Genomic DNA, 15,492 nt, shown 5'->3' with positions numbered 1-15,492 from the left:
GCCTGCATTCTCTCATTGAGTCTAATGAATCAGTCTTGACCCCAGATACCTAATTCTTTCCCTCCCCTCTGAGGAGGGTTTACCAGCAATGACAGCTCCTTCCTTCACCTGTCTTCTGCATCCACAGTGCCACCATTGTTTCTACCCAAAAGGAATATGCGCTTCAAGCCCACTCCATTGTCAATACCCACCTCCCTTGACCACAGGAGGTGTATTTATTTTAAAAAATCCCTCCACATATCTTTGTATCTCTGGTGTTATTTTGGGTTTTTTTTTTTCTTTTTTTTTTCCAGAGGAAGGCTGGTCCTGACTGTCCCTGAGGTCCCTAGGATTCCCAACTGTGAAAACATTCTCTAAAGTCTGAGCAAGATAAGTTCCACCAAAAGAAAAGAGGTTATAAAGATGACACATCAAATATATTCTTCAAAAAATGACCTTGTCATAAAAAAGGAAGACTAAAAAACACTAATCCAGATTAAAGGAGACTAAAGACACAAGACAACTAAATGCAATCTGTGATTTTATACTGAATCCTTTAATGAAGGTTTTGAAAAAAACAATTACAAAGGACATTACTCAATAATTTGAAAAAAAATTGAATATGAATAGATGAGTTAAAAGTTTTATGCCATTGTTAAGTCATTGTTACATTTACTGAAAGGATAAATAATTGTACTATATGTAAGAGAATCTTTTTTTCTTAAATACACAATGAAATATTCAATGAGAAGGTGCATAATACATAAAGTATTTTCTCAAATATTCAGAAATATATGCATATTTTTCATATATGTCTATATGTGTGTATTCATATATAAACAGAAAGGAGAGGAAAGGAGGGAAAAAGACAGAAGCAGAGTCAAAGAGACAGAAAAGGGAGGGATCTCAAATAGGTCAAAATGTTAATAGGTAAGTCTGGATAAAGGGTACATGGTTTTACCATCCATGCAACTTTTCCACAAGTTTAATTATTTTCATATAAATACACTTAAAAAACAGAACATTGCTTGTTGTCCTGGATTTTACCTAACTGTTGAGATTTCTAGCTTTGATTCCTACAGCTACCACCACCACCATCTTCAGACCCCTGAAGTAAACAATGCCAGCGTAAAAGTTATCTCAGGCTCTGTCCCCAGCAAGACATCTGGGATCCTCTGCACATTTCAACAGGATTTTAGAAAATGTTGAAGAAGAGTACCACCCCCCACAAAAATTTTAACTATACCCAATGCAGAACAAAAAAAAATGGACAACACATTTATAGCTTGGATCCGCTGATTTTTCTTATCTGGTGCCACCAGCTCATTCATCTTCCAGGATTTTGTGGTGTGAATTGGTTTGCCAGCACTTTGCCTCTTCTGCTTGTCAGTTATCATTCTTTTGCCAGATTTCCATCTTCTAAAAATGTGTTGACATCTATTGCCATATCCTCTCTCCTTCTTGTCATCCTCAAGCACTTCTTTGGAATCCTTTGTTTCTACAGTTTATTGAAACACAGTTCACATACCATACAATTAGGGCTTCCCGGGTAGCTCAGCTGGTAATGAATCCGCCTCCAATGCAGGAGACCCCATTTCCATTCCTGAGTCAGGAAGTTCTCCTGGATAAGGGATAGACTACCCACTCTAGTATGCTTGGGCTTCTCTAGTGGCTCAGATGGTATAGAATCTGCCCACAGTGCGGGAGACCAGGATTCAATCCCTGGGTTGGGAATATTTCCTGGAGGAGGGCATGGCAACCCACTCCAGTATTCTTGCCTGAAGAATCCCCATGGACAGAGAAGCTTGGCAGGGCTACAGTCCATGGAGTCACAAAGAGTTGGACATGACTGAGCGACTAAGCACACACTACAGCACACCATACAATTCACTCATTTAAAGTGTGTAATTCCATGATTTTTATTATACTCAGATATGTGCATTACTACAGTCAATTTTTAAAATATTTTCATGGCTTTAAAAAGAACCTCATAACCTTTAGCCTCATAATCCCCTTCCCCCATCTTGCAGCTGTAAGGAACCACTAATCTACGTTCTGTTCTGTCTTGGTTTCCCTAATTGGATATTTCATATGAATGGAGTCATATGTAGTCATTTTGTGACTGGCTTCTTTATTAGCATAATGTTTTCACAGTTCAGCCATGTTGAAACATATATCAGTTTATGGCTTTTTATGCCAAAATAATATTAACTGCATAGATAGAATGTATTTGATTTACCTATTCATCAGTTGATGGACATTTGGGTTATTTCTACCATTAACTCTTATGAATACAATTGCTATAGACATTTGTTTACAGGTTTTTTGCGGACATATATTTTCATTTCTCTTGATTATATATTATACCTAGAAGTGGAATTGCTGGGTCACATGGTAACTCTGGGCTTCCCTGATGGCTCAGCTGGTAAAGAATCCACCTGCAATGTGGGGGACTTGGGTTTGATCCCTGGGTTAGGAAGATTTTCTGGAGAAGGGAAAGGCTACCCACTCCAGTATTCTGGCCTGGAGAATTCCATGGATTGTATTGTCCATGGGGTCACAAAGAGTCTGATACAACTGAGCAGTTTTCACTTTCACTTCTTTCATGGTAACTCTATGTTTAATATTCTGAGGCACTGCCAGACTGTTTTTCAAAACATTTGCACCAGTTTTCATTACCAGAAGCAGTGTATCAGGGTTCAAGTTTTTTTTAATTCTCACTAACAGTTGTTTGAATCTGACTTTTTGATTATAGCCATTCCTGTGTGTGTGAAATGTTATCTCATAGCAACTTTGGTTTTCATTTCCCTGATGGCTAGTGATGTTGAGCCTCTTTTCATCTACTCTTTTAATGGCATTTGAGAAGATATTATAATAATAAGCAAGTGTATTTGATCTACTATGTTTAATCATAACACAGTAGCTCATTTTAACTGTGTGACAAGAAAAATATTTTCTTGTATGTATTTAAAAGCACATGAACAGTATGATAAGCCAGAAAGATATGACATGAAAGATTAACACCCCAAGTCGGTAGGTGCCCAATATGCTACTAGAGAAGAGTGGAGAAATGACTCCAAAAAGAATGAAGAGACAGAGCCAAAGGAAAAACCCAGTTGTGCATGTGACTGGTGATAGAAGTAAAATCTGATACTGTAGAAAACAGTATTGCATAGGAACCTGGAATGTTAGGTCCATGAATCAAGGTAAATTGGAAGTGGTCAAATGAGATGGCAAGAGTGAACATCAACATTTTAGGAATCAATGAACTAAAATGGACTGGAATGGGTGAATTTAATTCAGATGACCATTATATCTACTACTGTAGGCAAGAATCCCTTAGAAGAAATGGAGTAGCCCTCATAGTCAACAAAAGAGTCCAAAATGCAGTACTTGGGTGCAGTCTCAAAAACAATAGAATGATCTCTGTTCATTTCCAAGTCAAACCATTCAGTATCACAGTAATCCAAGTCTATGCCCCAACCACTAATGCTGAAGAAGCTGAAGTTCAACGGTTATATGAATACCTACAAGACCTTCTAGAACTAACACCAAAAAGAAGATGTCCTTTTCATCATAGGAGACTGGAATGCAAAAGTAGGAAGTCAAGAGATACCTGGAGTAACTGCAAGTACGGCCTTGAAATACAAAATGAAGCAGGACAAAGGCTAACAGAATTTTGCCAAGAGAATGCACTGGTTGGTCATAGCAAACACCCTCTTCCAACAACACAAGAGAAGACTCTACACATGGACATCACCAGATGGTCAGTACCAAAATCAGGTTGATTATATTCTATGCAGCTGAAGATGGAGAAGCTCTATACAGTCAGCAAAAACAAAACCAGGAGCTGATCTTGAACTCAAATCATGAACTCCTTATTGCCAAATTCAGACTTAAATTGAAGAAATTAGGGAAAACCACTGGACCTTTCAGGTATGACCTAAATCAAATCATTTACGATTATACAGTGGAAGGGACAGACAGATTCAAGGGATTAGATCTGATAGAGTACCTGAAGAACTATGGATGGAGGTTTGTGACATTGTACAGGAGGCAGTGATCAAACCATCCCCAAGAAAAAGACATGCAAAAAGGCAAAATGGTTGTCTGAGAAGGCCTTACAGATAGCTGACAAGAGAAGCTAAAGGCAAAGGAGAAAAGGAAACATATACCCAATTGAATGAAAAGTTCCAAAGATAGCAAGGAGAGATAAGAAAGCATTCCTCAGTGATCAATGCAAAGAAATAGAGGGAAACAATAGAATGGGAAAGACTGGAAATCTCTTGAAGAAAATTGAGATACCAAGGGAATATTGTATGCAAAGATGGGCATAAAATAGGACGGAAATGGTATAGACCTAACAGAAGCAGAAGATATTAAGAAGAGGTGGCAAGCATACACAGAAGAACTATACAAAAAAGATCTTCATGACCCAGATAACCACAATGCTATGATCACTCACCTAGAGCCAGACATCCTGGAATGTGAATTTATCTAGGAAGCATCACTATGAACAAAGCTTGGAGGTGATGGAATTCCAGTTGAGCTATTTCAGATCCTAAAAGATGATGCTGTGAGTGTGCTGGACTCAATATGCCAGCAAATTTGGAAAACTCAGCAGTGGCCACGGGACTGGAAAAGGTCAGTTTTCATTCCAATCCCAAAGAAAGGCAATGCCAAAGAATGCTGCAACTACTGCACAATGGCACTCATCTCACAGGCTAGCAAAGTAATGCTCAAAATTCTCCAAGCCAGGCTTCAACAGTACATGAACTGTGAACTTCAGGATGTTCAAGCTGGATTTAGAAAAGCCAAAGGAACCAGAGATCAAATTGCCAACATCTGTTGGATCATTGAATAAGCAAGAGAGTTCCAGAAAAACATCTACTTCTCTGCTTTATTGACTACGCCAAAGCCTTTGACTGTGTGGATCACAGCAAACTGTGGAAAATCCTTAAAGAGATGTGAATATCAGACCACCTTACCTGCCTCCTGAGAAATCTGTATGCAGGTCAAAAAGCAACAGTTAGAACCGGACATGGAACATAAACTGCTTTCTAATTGGGAAAGGAGTACATCAAGGCTGTATACTGTCACCCTGCTTTAAACTTAAGTGCAGAGTACATCATGCAAAATGCCAGGCTGGATGAAGCACAAGCTGGAATCAAAGTTGCCAGGAGAAATATCAATAACGTCAGATACGTAGATGACACCACCCTTATGGCAGAAAGTGAAGAACTGAAGAGCCTCTTGATGAAAGTTAAAGAGGAGAGTGAAAAAGTTGGCTTAAAACTCAACATTCAGAAAGCAAAGATCATAGCTTCCGGTCCCATCACTTCATGGCAAATAGATGGGGAAGCAATGGAAACCATGACAGACTTTATTTTCTTGGGCTCCAAAATCACTGCAGATGGTGACTGCAGCCGTGAAATTAAAAGATGCTTGCTCCTTGGAAGAAAATCTATGACCAACCTAGACAGCATATTAAAAAGCAAAGACATTACTTTTCCAACAAAGATCCATCTGGTCAAAGCTATGGTTTTTCCAGTAGTCATGTATGGATGTGAGAGTTGGGCTATATAGAAAGCTGAGTGCCAAAGAATTGATGTTTTTGAACTGTGGTGTTGGGGAAGACTCGAGAGTCTCTTGAATCACAAGGGATCAAACCAGTCAATCCTGAAGGAAATTGGTCCCAAATATTCTTGGAAGGACTGATGTTGAAGCTGAAACTCCAATACTTTGGCCACCTGATGCTAAGAATTGACTCATTGGAAAAGACCCTGTTGCTGGGAAAGATTGAGGGCAGGAGGAGAAGGGTACGACAAAGGATGCGGTGGTTGGATGGCATCAAGGACTCAATGGACATGAGTTTAAGCAAGCTCTAGGAGTTGGTGATGGACAGGGAAGCCTGGAGTGCTATAGTCCATAGGGTCGCAAATAGTTGGACACAACTGAGCAACTGAACTGAACTGAAAGCAATGTCAAATCTTTATCAATATGCACAGTTTAATACTTCTGTACTTTTTGCATGTTATAGTTACTGTGTGATTAGGGGACAGCAATACTGTGTGCTCAATTTGGTCTATAAGATTGCTTCTTGAATGGGGTTGAAGGAGGGATCCACTCAAATGACTCCTCGGCATTGACTAAAAGGTAGAGCAGAACTGATTGCCAGAGCCTATAAAGCACAATGCCTTTTTGTAACCAGTGCTGTGTACATCTGTTGTGAATAAGAGTTACCACAGGTGATAAAGATCAAAGAATTATGAGAGCTTTAATTGGGCATATAGCATATATCTAAGAGGTGGCTAAGAAGAGGTTTAAATGGGCTTTTACACTTTAATCATAGTGTAAAAGGTGGGACATATCACACATGCCAATGATAATTATGAAAGTTGGGTGAGGGATATATGGGATGTTACAGTATTCTGCTTTTGTGCACATTTAAACATTTTTATATAAAAAGCTTTGAAAATAATAAAAGATGTTGAGTAACTCATAAGGAAAAGGAGGGAACAAAAGGATTCCTGGCCGGGTTGAATAAGTCCATCAAGACTAGAGTTTAGCTGTCTCAATAAGAAAATCTCAGGAGATGTAATTCCTTTGAGGTTGGGGGAGAAAAACTTATTTCCATGTAACAGGAAAGAAGAAGGAAAGTAGAAATTAGAGAGTGGGTTTGGGGGTTTGTTTTTATTGGGGTTTTTGATGAAAAGTTCCCATCTCATGGCTACTAGTTCCTCTGTGAATGTGGTTTGGCACAACTGCTGAACAAGTAGAGATTTGAAAAAAGTAAAGGAGATTTGAAATAGATTTGAGTAGCATTGGAGAGCAAATGGACTTAGGAAACAGCTAAGCTCCATTTGTTTTGTTCACATGATAGTAAGCATGATATAAGAGTTTGAGGAATGAATGCATTATTTCCAAGTAGTGTTAGGGCTGAATTTATCATGGCATCAGTAGACCTGATTGTGAGATTTAATCCAATAGTGATCTGCTACTTATAAGAATCTGAAAAAAGCAGAGAGAGTTAATTTTGCCAGGCAGGAAGGATTAAAGGTGATTGGATGGGGCCTGTTTGTAGTAGAGCTTTTTAAATGTTGCTTACATGATAGACCATCAAACCTACCTTGGAGAAGAAGAAAAAGACGCAAGAGCTTGATGGACAGATGAAGAGTAAGTGGGAAAATGACCTGATGCTGAAAAATTAGCAAGTGGTTTATAAGCTGGAAGGATAAGGGGGATGAGGCCAAAGGGTGGCATGTCAGACTGTTATTCCAGATGGCAGAAGTGTTTCTAGAAATAAGCTCTACAGTGTGCAGTGACTGCACTGGGATAGAAATAGAAATGAGATATTGTAGGAACAGGGAAGCTGGGTTATTGACAGGTGTATCTACATGGAGGTCAGTGCCCTCCACTGTTTCTCACCTTTTCATGTTCCCCACCTCAGGCCCCATCCCACCTTTTGTCCCTCTCCCAGGGCCTCCACAGAATCTGCCTTCTTTCTGTGACCATAAGCTTCAGATATTGTAGGATCAATGTCATAACTCTGGATAAGATAAAAGTACTGAGAGAAGGCTGTAGTGGACATTTATTTTAGTTTAGTTTTTTGTTTTAACACCCAGCATCCGCAAGTCTTTCTGGAAAAACTATCTTAAGTGCTCACTAGGCTACTCAGATTTTTGAGTCCCAGTCTGCACAAGTGAAATTGTCCTCCCTCTCTAGACGTCCTTGTAAGGGTGGGTGTGTGTGCAGCCTTGGCCAAAAAAAGGTCCATGGTGAACCCCAAATATCTATAACCCCAGGGCATAGTTCTAGGACTCACCTCTGGTTCATGAGCTGCAGGTATTCTGGGGGAGGTCTACCAGGGCTCCACCAAGACTATTATTATCAAAGGTGGCACCTTAATCCTGATTGGTGAACTATACACACTAAGGGCAGTATCTTGTATATTGCCATCAAACAATGGCAAGATGGAAGGAAAGCACCACGATCACCTTCATCGCCTTCCCCAAAGAGGGGGATGCCATCTTGATGACATCATTGGAGATGCTGTTTCAGTACTCTAAGATGCCCTCATGCCTTTCTGATATAAAGCATCAGTGTGCTGTGCTGTTCTCTGGTCAGCCTCAAGCATGTGGTGCTTGGATCAGATTGAGGAGTAGGGGAGCAGGACAGGGTCACAGTATGGGAATAATGAGGCATTAACCTTTGTTCCACCAGCAAGTATATTCTTTAAGATATCTCACTTTAAGACATCTTTTCCTTACTCTCAGCTGTATTTTACCCTGGAAGATAGGTGACTGCCTAGTCAACATTCCTACCACTGACAGCTGAGTGGTGATTTTGCTCTGTAAAAAAAAATTCATCAATTGAGCAGCCTGAAAAAAATACCCAAGGAAGGGAACTACTTCCCCAAAGTGTCTTTCTCATAGGGAAACCTCAATGTCAAGTTTAAAGTATGCTTTCCTGACCAGCACATTACATTAACATGACCCACGTGAAACAGATTCTTAAGCAGGTTTTATGCTGTTCCTGGACACTTTGGCAACCAGCCCAGCATCCAGTACAGTAACATCCACACCCAAACACTGCCATTCAAGGGATTCAGCTCCATGTAGGAGCCTCTGGTCACTGAGTTCTCAATAATGATTAAGATTGATTTCTTCTTCAGGATTATTTTCAGAAAGTAAACCCATCCTTAAGCCTCTTCAGATAGAGAAGACCTGTCTTTTTCCTACTTCTCTAAAGGATGTAAAACACTCAGTGAGGGAGGTGTGTGGTCTACTATACATTTTCTTTAAGGCTAAGCTAAGAGGGGCAGGAGACAAAGCCCATCTCCTCAAACGTCGTCAAGGAGGAAATGGTCTTTTGCAGAGGGTGGGAGTTGGGGGCACATGGTATCTGTTTCTCAACAAGAACTCCAGAGGGCTGGTCACCTTTGCACCAAAGCCAAAAGGAAGCAGTAAGTAAGAGCAAAACTATATTCTTCCCTTAAATATAATCCCTGAGTTACCAAACCCATGCCTCAACACAGTACACAGAAAAGACATCTTACTATTAGAGAAACATTTATTGGGAAGGATCAACATTCTCCACAAGGAAGGAATTATTTTTGGATGGGAAGTTTTCCTCCTTGGAAATTCTGGAGAAGTGTTTTCTGTCTAAACAGTAGAGACAGATCTCTGAACACAGTGCCTTCAGCAGTGGTGGGCGCAGCTGGACGGGCCTGGCCAGCTTGACACCTGTGGGTGGGGCTTGGGTGGGGCACAGGCTCCCTGTGGGGCACTGGTGGGGGATGTTTCTGATACAATTGCTGGTCCTTAAATGCCACAGCTTTCTGGGGCTGTCTTTTCTTGTTTCTGATCTGTCTTGTACTTGGAGGATAGCTCTGGCCAGCCAAGATAGCTTCTTGGTGGCAGGACTTGGTATTTGTCACTTTAGAGGGAACCTTGGAGTTGAAAGGATGTCCCCGGACAGGCTCTTTGTGGACCTGTACTCCAGCCTTTTGTTGAGATTGCCCAAAGTGCACTGGGGAAGGAGGGTCCTCTTGAGAGCTAGTGACATCTAATGCATGCCGATACCCCAGTTTCTCCTCTAGGAACTTCCCGATGTCTGTCATGATTTTCTGAGCCTCTGTTGATCCAGTAGCAGCAGCTCTACTTTTAACTAGGCCTCTGCTCTGCACGCTTGATATGGGGCTGCCCTTTTCCTGGGGATCTTCTTGCCTTTTGCATTTTTCCCCAGGATAAAGCCACTGCAAAAAGTGCTTCATTCTTTTTCTGATATGGCCTTCAGGAAGAGACTGTCCTTTCTTTGAAAGGGTCTGGGAAGACTTGCTCACAAGCATCTCCTCTAGTACCGTCTCCTGAGGAGGGAAACTCTTCCTCCTAAGCTGGGATGTCCCCAGCCCTGCATCCCCTCCACCTAGCTCTTCTGCTCTGCACCCTGGGGAGCTCACTCTCTTCACAGTTGGTGGGAAATTCTTATCCTGGCACCTCTGGAAGCCCTGCTTAGGGACCCAGGGTTCCTGCTGCTGTTCCATCGTGATTCCTCTGTCCTCCACATGGACATGCAGCACCTGGGACTCTCCTGTGTCCCCACCTGAGACGCCCTGGGCAGGAGTCAGTGAAGCCTTGTAAGTCAAGTTATCTGAAGCAAGGGACATGTCCGTGGGTTGGCCTTGAGCTTGGCTCTGCTCCCTCTTCTCCAATCTAAACTTTAACTCATCAAACAGTTGTTCTTTAAGGGATAAGCATTTAGGATCTAGGGGAACTGGTAGTTTGGGTGGGGGGCTTTCAGTGGTCACAGTAGTTTCTACTTTATTTGTTATTTGGGAGCTCCCTGACTTGTTGGTTGTCAACATGTCATTCGTTTTTAATTGAAGAGTGTCAAGCTCCTCAGCCTTGAATATCTCCCTAGACAGTTTGGGCATAGAAACAGGTTCTGACTTCTCCACCTTTTTGCCCTGTTGCATTTTTCCTTTATCACTGGAATTCACACTCTTATGCTTTGGCTCATATCTGGCTCCAGATTGCTTTGCAAGCAGCTTTCGGGGATATCTATCAGCTAGTTGCGCCTGTCTATGACTTCCTCTCCCTGTGATGCAGAGTGTTCCCACTTTGTCTCCATGGAAAGATTGAGAGCTTCTTCTAAAGGACTTGGAGCTCCCAAATTTGGAGTCTGCCTCAGAAATCGCATTGGTTGAGGAGGAAAAACTGGCATGGGACAAGGACAGGGATGAGGCATCTTTCAGTTTAAAAATTTGTATGGATTCAAGGACCTTGGAAGGAAGGCCCCACAACATCCTCATACGAAACCTTTTAATATGTGCTTCCAGCATCTGCTGTGCACTGGGATCAACAAAAGTCAGGTCCTGGAAGGTATTCAAGGAATAGGACTCACCCACTGATGATGTCAAACTTCTCTCTTTTATTTTGGTGTGGGATTTCGCAGAAAGAATCAATGTTTGCTTGATGGCATGCCATGAACTATGCACAGTCCCAGGGAGTCGACCCTCATTTATTTCCTCAAACTTCTTACTCAAATGTACTTTTAGGACATTTTCAAGTTGTAGACTCTCTGCTGACACCCTTAAATTTTTCTCTGAGAGACTCACGATCTGACTGTTTATGTTTTTCTCAGAGTCATACCCCAGATCCTTATCTGAAGAGCTGTTTGGGTCTTTCAACAGGTGATCTTCCTGTCCATTCTCTTGGCTATGTTCCTGATCTTTCCCCACATCTTTCTCTAGCTGGAGCATTTCCGAGCTTCTCTCATGGAAGCTTCCGGGTTGAATCAATTCAACATTTACATGTTTGCTACTCTGACCCTTAAACACAGAGATCAGTGAGACTCCATCACTGCTTTCTGACTTAGATGCCTCTAAAAAACCAGTTGGAGGCAACATCAGTGACACAGACTCTTTGATTCTCCGGGGCAGGCCCCACCGGTGTTGAATGAGCCTCTTTCGAAGGTGATGCTCTAGTTTCTTCCGAAGTTCATCACTGAGAACAAACTCCCCAGGAAGAATGGAGACTGAAACATGGGCCTGAGGGTGCTGGTGGTGAGAAGTGTTAGGAGCTAATGGACAGAAGTCTTCCTGAGATCTTTGGATCACAGAGGGTAAACCCCACAAACTTTCCTGTTGTTTCTGCAACACGTTCCATTCCAGCTGTTGAATTTCAGATGAGGAGAGAGATTCTGATTCATTCTGAGGTCTATGGAAATACACTCCACAGATCCTAATCTGGGGTAGAGGACCAGGTGGTGTGACCAGGAGTGGGGATTTTGGGTCAGCTTGGGACTGGACCTGAGTGAGAGGTAGGGGCTGAGACTGAGGCAGGGTTTGAGGCAAGGATTCAGGCTGAATCTCAGGCAAGGACAGAGGTTGGAGATGGGGAAGTCCTGGGGATTCTTGGCCTGTAGAGGCATTTGAGTTTCTATTGAAAATAAAGTTTGAGGAATTGTCACTGGAGATATCAACAGCAGAGGGCAAGGACTCACTGTGTAGAGATGGGAGACCCCAGAAGAGCTGGGTAGGTTTTTGCTGTAATTGGTCCTCCAAGGTCTTAGGATATGGGGGTTGTTGATGCACAGGCTTATCAGCAACTGACTCTAACTTTATCCCTGAGGAATTTAGTTGATAGTCTGGCCTCAATTGTTCTGGAAAAGAATCTTTTTTCTTTTCCTTTTCTTTCCACATCAGGAAATCGCTCCTCTTTTGTACTTGTCTCTCCAGGAGTGCCAGGACATCAGGGCTGAGACATGAGAGATTACCAGGCTCTATGAGGTTGGCTGCAGGGTCTCCGCCAAAAGAGGCCTCTGAAGAGTGGAGGGCGAGAAACTCTTGATTGAAATCACATTGTGCCAACGTGGAAGGGATTAAGTCTTTGGCATGAGCTTGCCACCAGGAGAAGTCTGAAATTGACAGGCTTGAATGATCAATGCCTGTGAGTGTTGGGACGTAAGTGGACAACATGCCAGGGCTTTCGGTAGGCAAATTCTCAGGAACAGGTGTCAGTAAGATGGCAATTGATTTAGACTGAGTGACAGTTAAAGTGCAGTCTGGCTGTGGTAAAACAGACAGAGTTGGTGGTGCAAAAGAATCAGCGGGCTTCATTGCTTGGGACAAATCTGATAAGCGGTTGATATCATGGGAAAGGGTGGGGTCAAGGGAAAAGATGGTATTCAGAGACAAAGTGGCCTCTGGTGGGAGAACAGGATCTGCTGTCTGCATGTCATGTGGTAGGAGAGGGGGAAAGGCAAGGGGTTGGGGTGAGGAATAATCTACTGGGAATTCGGAATCCAAAGAAGTAAAAGGCTCTAATGCCAGAGTGTGACCCAGTGGTGAGGGTGACAAAAAGTCAGCTAAAGGGGTCATGGAGCTAGGTGAAAGAATGGAGGGGGGCAACGGGGAAGGCTCAGGCAGAGAGGCTGGTAGTAGATCTCCTGGAGAGACTGCTGAGAAGGCAGGGGACAGAGTCAATGATGAATCGGCCACAGGAGCTGTGGAAGCCAAAGGGGACATAGAGGAAGCAGAATCTTCCAGGGTCTCCGGGAACAGCAACCAATTGACTTCAGCCGTTGCATTATTACACACCTCACAGAAGGGATCTGGACATAAGAGCTGACGAAAGCGGATGGTATCATCATGCTGGCCCAGGTGGCTGCAGGAGACAGGAAGTACAAAGATGCAACCAGGACCAGAATAAGGAAAGGGCGACCTGCTGGCCTGGCAGGGGTGGGCTGGAGCCTGCTGCCACTTTATATTGCTCCACATCCCTGACTTCACAACATGCTCAATAACCCTCACCTTAAGGCCTTCATCACATACTCATTCCTATGCTACCCCCTCCCGTGACTACAGTAGGTTGCACTGAATCCCAGGAATTGCAGAGAACATACTAAGGAGGGATCAGGAAAGAAGGGGAAAGACTAGTCACCTTTTCAGAATAGAAATCAGCTTCGTTTTTTCCTCTGTTTCTATCTGGTGAAATCTCCAACCTGCGAAACCAGGAGAGTGGGTTACATGTAAGGAAGGTATAAGCATAGGTATAATGTAAGAGTCCCCTTACGGGAAACCCTTAGGATTCTAGACTCTGAAAGACCCAAGAATTAGCAGATGAGATCAAATGGTCAATTACTTTATATGTATGTTGCTTCACTTGTAGTACTTTCACATGCTTTATATCTCCTGTGATGCTCAAAACCACCATGTGAAACACAGAGATCAGTGTGGCCTCAGAGAGCAATCTGATTATCCAGGAAGTCAGAGGACTTATACAAAGTCAGGACACAGACGTTCTGACTCTTGACATCTCACATGGCCACCTGTGGAGAAACACCCATTGCCCAGGTCCATCATGGCTTCATGCCGAGCCATGAGAAAAACAGAGAATCCAAGAAGTGTCTCAGACTCGGACTGCCTCCCCATGAGCCTCCTCCCAGATACCTCTGGTTTCTGAGAGAAATGGTATCTAGCCACTGACATCGTCAGAGGTCACGGACCTGGGATCTCATGGAAAAGGCAGGAAGAGTCACCCTTGGAGAGATCCGGTGAAACAGGCAGAGCCTTACCTTTCAGTGTGACACCTTTCCTTCTCCTCCTGGTTCTGCTCTGACACTGAAAACGAAAAGAATGAAGTGCTGGGGCTCATTTCTCTCAGTCCTCTCTAGAAAACTCAGATATTCATTATCCAGGAATAATATGACTCTAATCTTTGTGTTCCTTCCTTTTGCCAATTTTAAAGGTTTAAAATGTTTTCAACTTTTTTTTCTTTAAAAAACCCAAAGAAAGACTTTTGTCTCTGAAGCCCACCCTTGATAGTCTCAGTCAGAAGTCACCTGCCCAAGGAGGGCATAGCATCTGAGGCTAACAGTCAACATCTGTGTCCCTCAGATAGGACTTTGGGTCCTGAAAACTCAGACTTCAGCCTCTGCTCTGGAGGCTCTCAGAGGCTCAGCACTGCTGCCCTGACCAGCTTAGCACAAAGGAAGGCTTGGTCAAGTGATGCCTGACTTGAGAATGTAACTCATGATCAAGCATTGGGGAACTCTGTTCTCCTGCAGAGATCCAAAACTCTCTAAATAACCCAACCCAGGGCCACAGAATTACTGTTTGGGATTTTCTCCTGGAATCCTCCAAACACTCAGCTGGTCTGTGGGCTTCAAATGAAAGCCTTAGTACTCCCTGAACCACTGGCCCTGCCTAGTTTTATCCTCTCCTTGAAATTCCTATCTTAGGTGTCTCTCTGACCCAACCAAACTCATCTTAAAATGTGGAATAGAAATGGAAACAGCAATAAAGAATCTCTGTTGGGGGTGCACCCAGGGTTACTTACTTACCTTTTGGATGCGTTTAATTTTACAGAAGGTTGGTAAACATGGAAACCCCACCAGGTACCACAGGAACAGAAGGAACAACCCCAGCCCACACAGGAAAATGAGGTCAGAGTCAATATCCAAGGAGGTGGAGCCAAAGCTCAGACATGGGTCAGTAGGGCTATTCAAAAATGAGAGAACATTCCATTTTCTGAATTCCATTGTCTGAATCACAAGGCTGACGGAGATTACTGAGCACTGAGAGTGCAGTCACTTGAATATAGTCCCAAGCCTGCATCACTGAGAACTCAAGAGTCACAAAGGGTTTCTGAGGGTGGGGGAGGGGACAACATGAAGAGAATGCATCCACCGCCCCGCCCCCATCCACCAGCCTAGCAGACAACTCCACCCCTCCTGGGCCTTCCAGGTCCCTCTGCCCTACCCTGCCATCATATTTTCCAACTCCAACCTTTCATGGCTTCATATATTCACATTAATAAAATTTTCTACCTATCCCATCCATAACCCAGATATTACCTAGGATCCCTTTACTGTTTGAGAAACTTGACTTGGGTCTCACCAGTTCCACTGCCTTAAAATACTGTCTGGAATTTTTGCTTGTACACCTTTACACTCAGGATCATCATCATCATCATAATAAATGTCACTCAGTTGTGTCCAACTCTTTGT

General features: G+C 43.0%; 1 protein-coding gene across 1 annotated transcript; it reads right to left on the bottom strand.

Annotated features, from left to right (window-relative positions):
- Nucleotides 1-9,033: 9,033 nt before the first annotated feature.
- Nucleotides 9,034-15,111, bottom strand: LOC782251 (spermatogenesis-associated protein 31D4). The gene is made up of 4 exons (XM_015472538.3): nt 14,827-15,111; nt 14,059-14,104; nt 13,425-13,485; nt 9,034-13,148 (listed from the first exon to the last, which is right to left on the bottom strand). Exons 1-4 carry the CDS (start codon nt 15,022-15,024, stop codon nt 9,089-9,091), a joined length of 4,365 nt encoding a protein of 1,454 aa, XP_015328024.2. The 5' UTR covers nt 15,025-15,111; the 3' UTR covers nt 9,034-9,088.
- Between the last annotated feature and the right edge of the window lie 381 nt (nt 15,112-15,492).

This window comes from Bos taurus, chromosome 8 (genome assembly GCF_002263795.3).
Source record: "Bos taurus isolate L1 Dominette 01449 registration number 42190680 breed Hereford chromosome 8, ARS-UCD2.0, whole genome shotgun sequence".
NCBI lineage: Eukaryota > Metazoa > Chordata > Mammalia > Artiodactyla > Bovidae > Bos > Bos taurus.
Note: the sequence above shows the minus strand (reverse complement) of the source record. Positions and strands in the feature narration are given on the sequence as shown.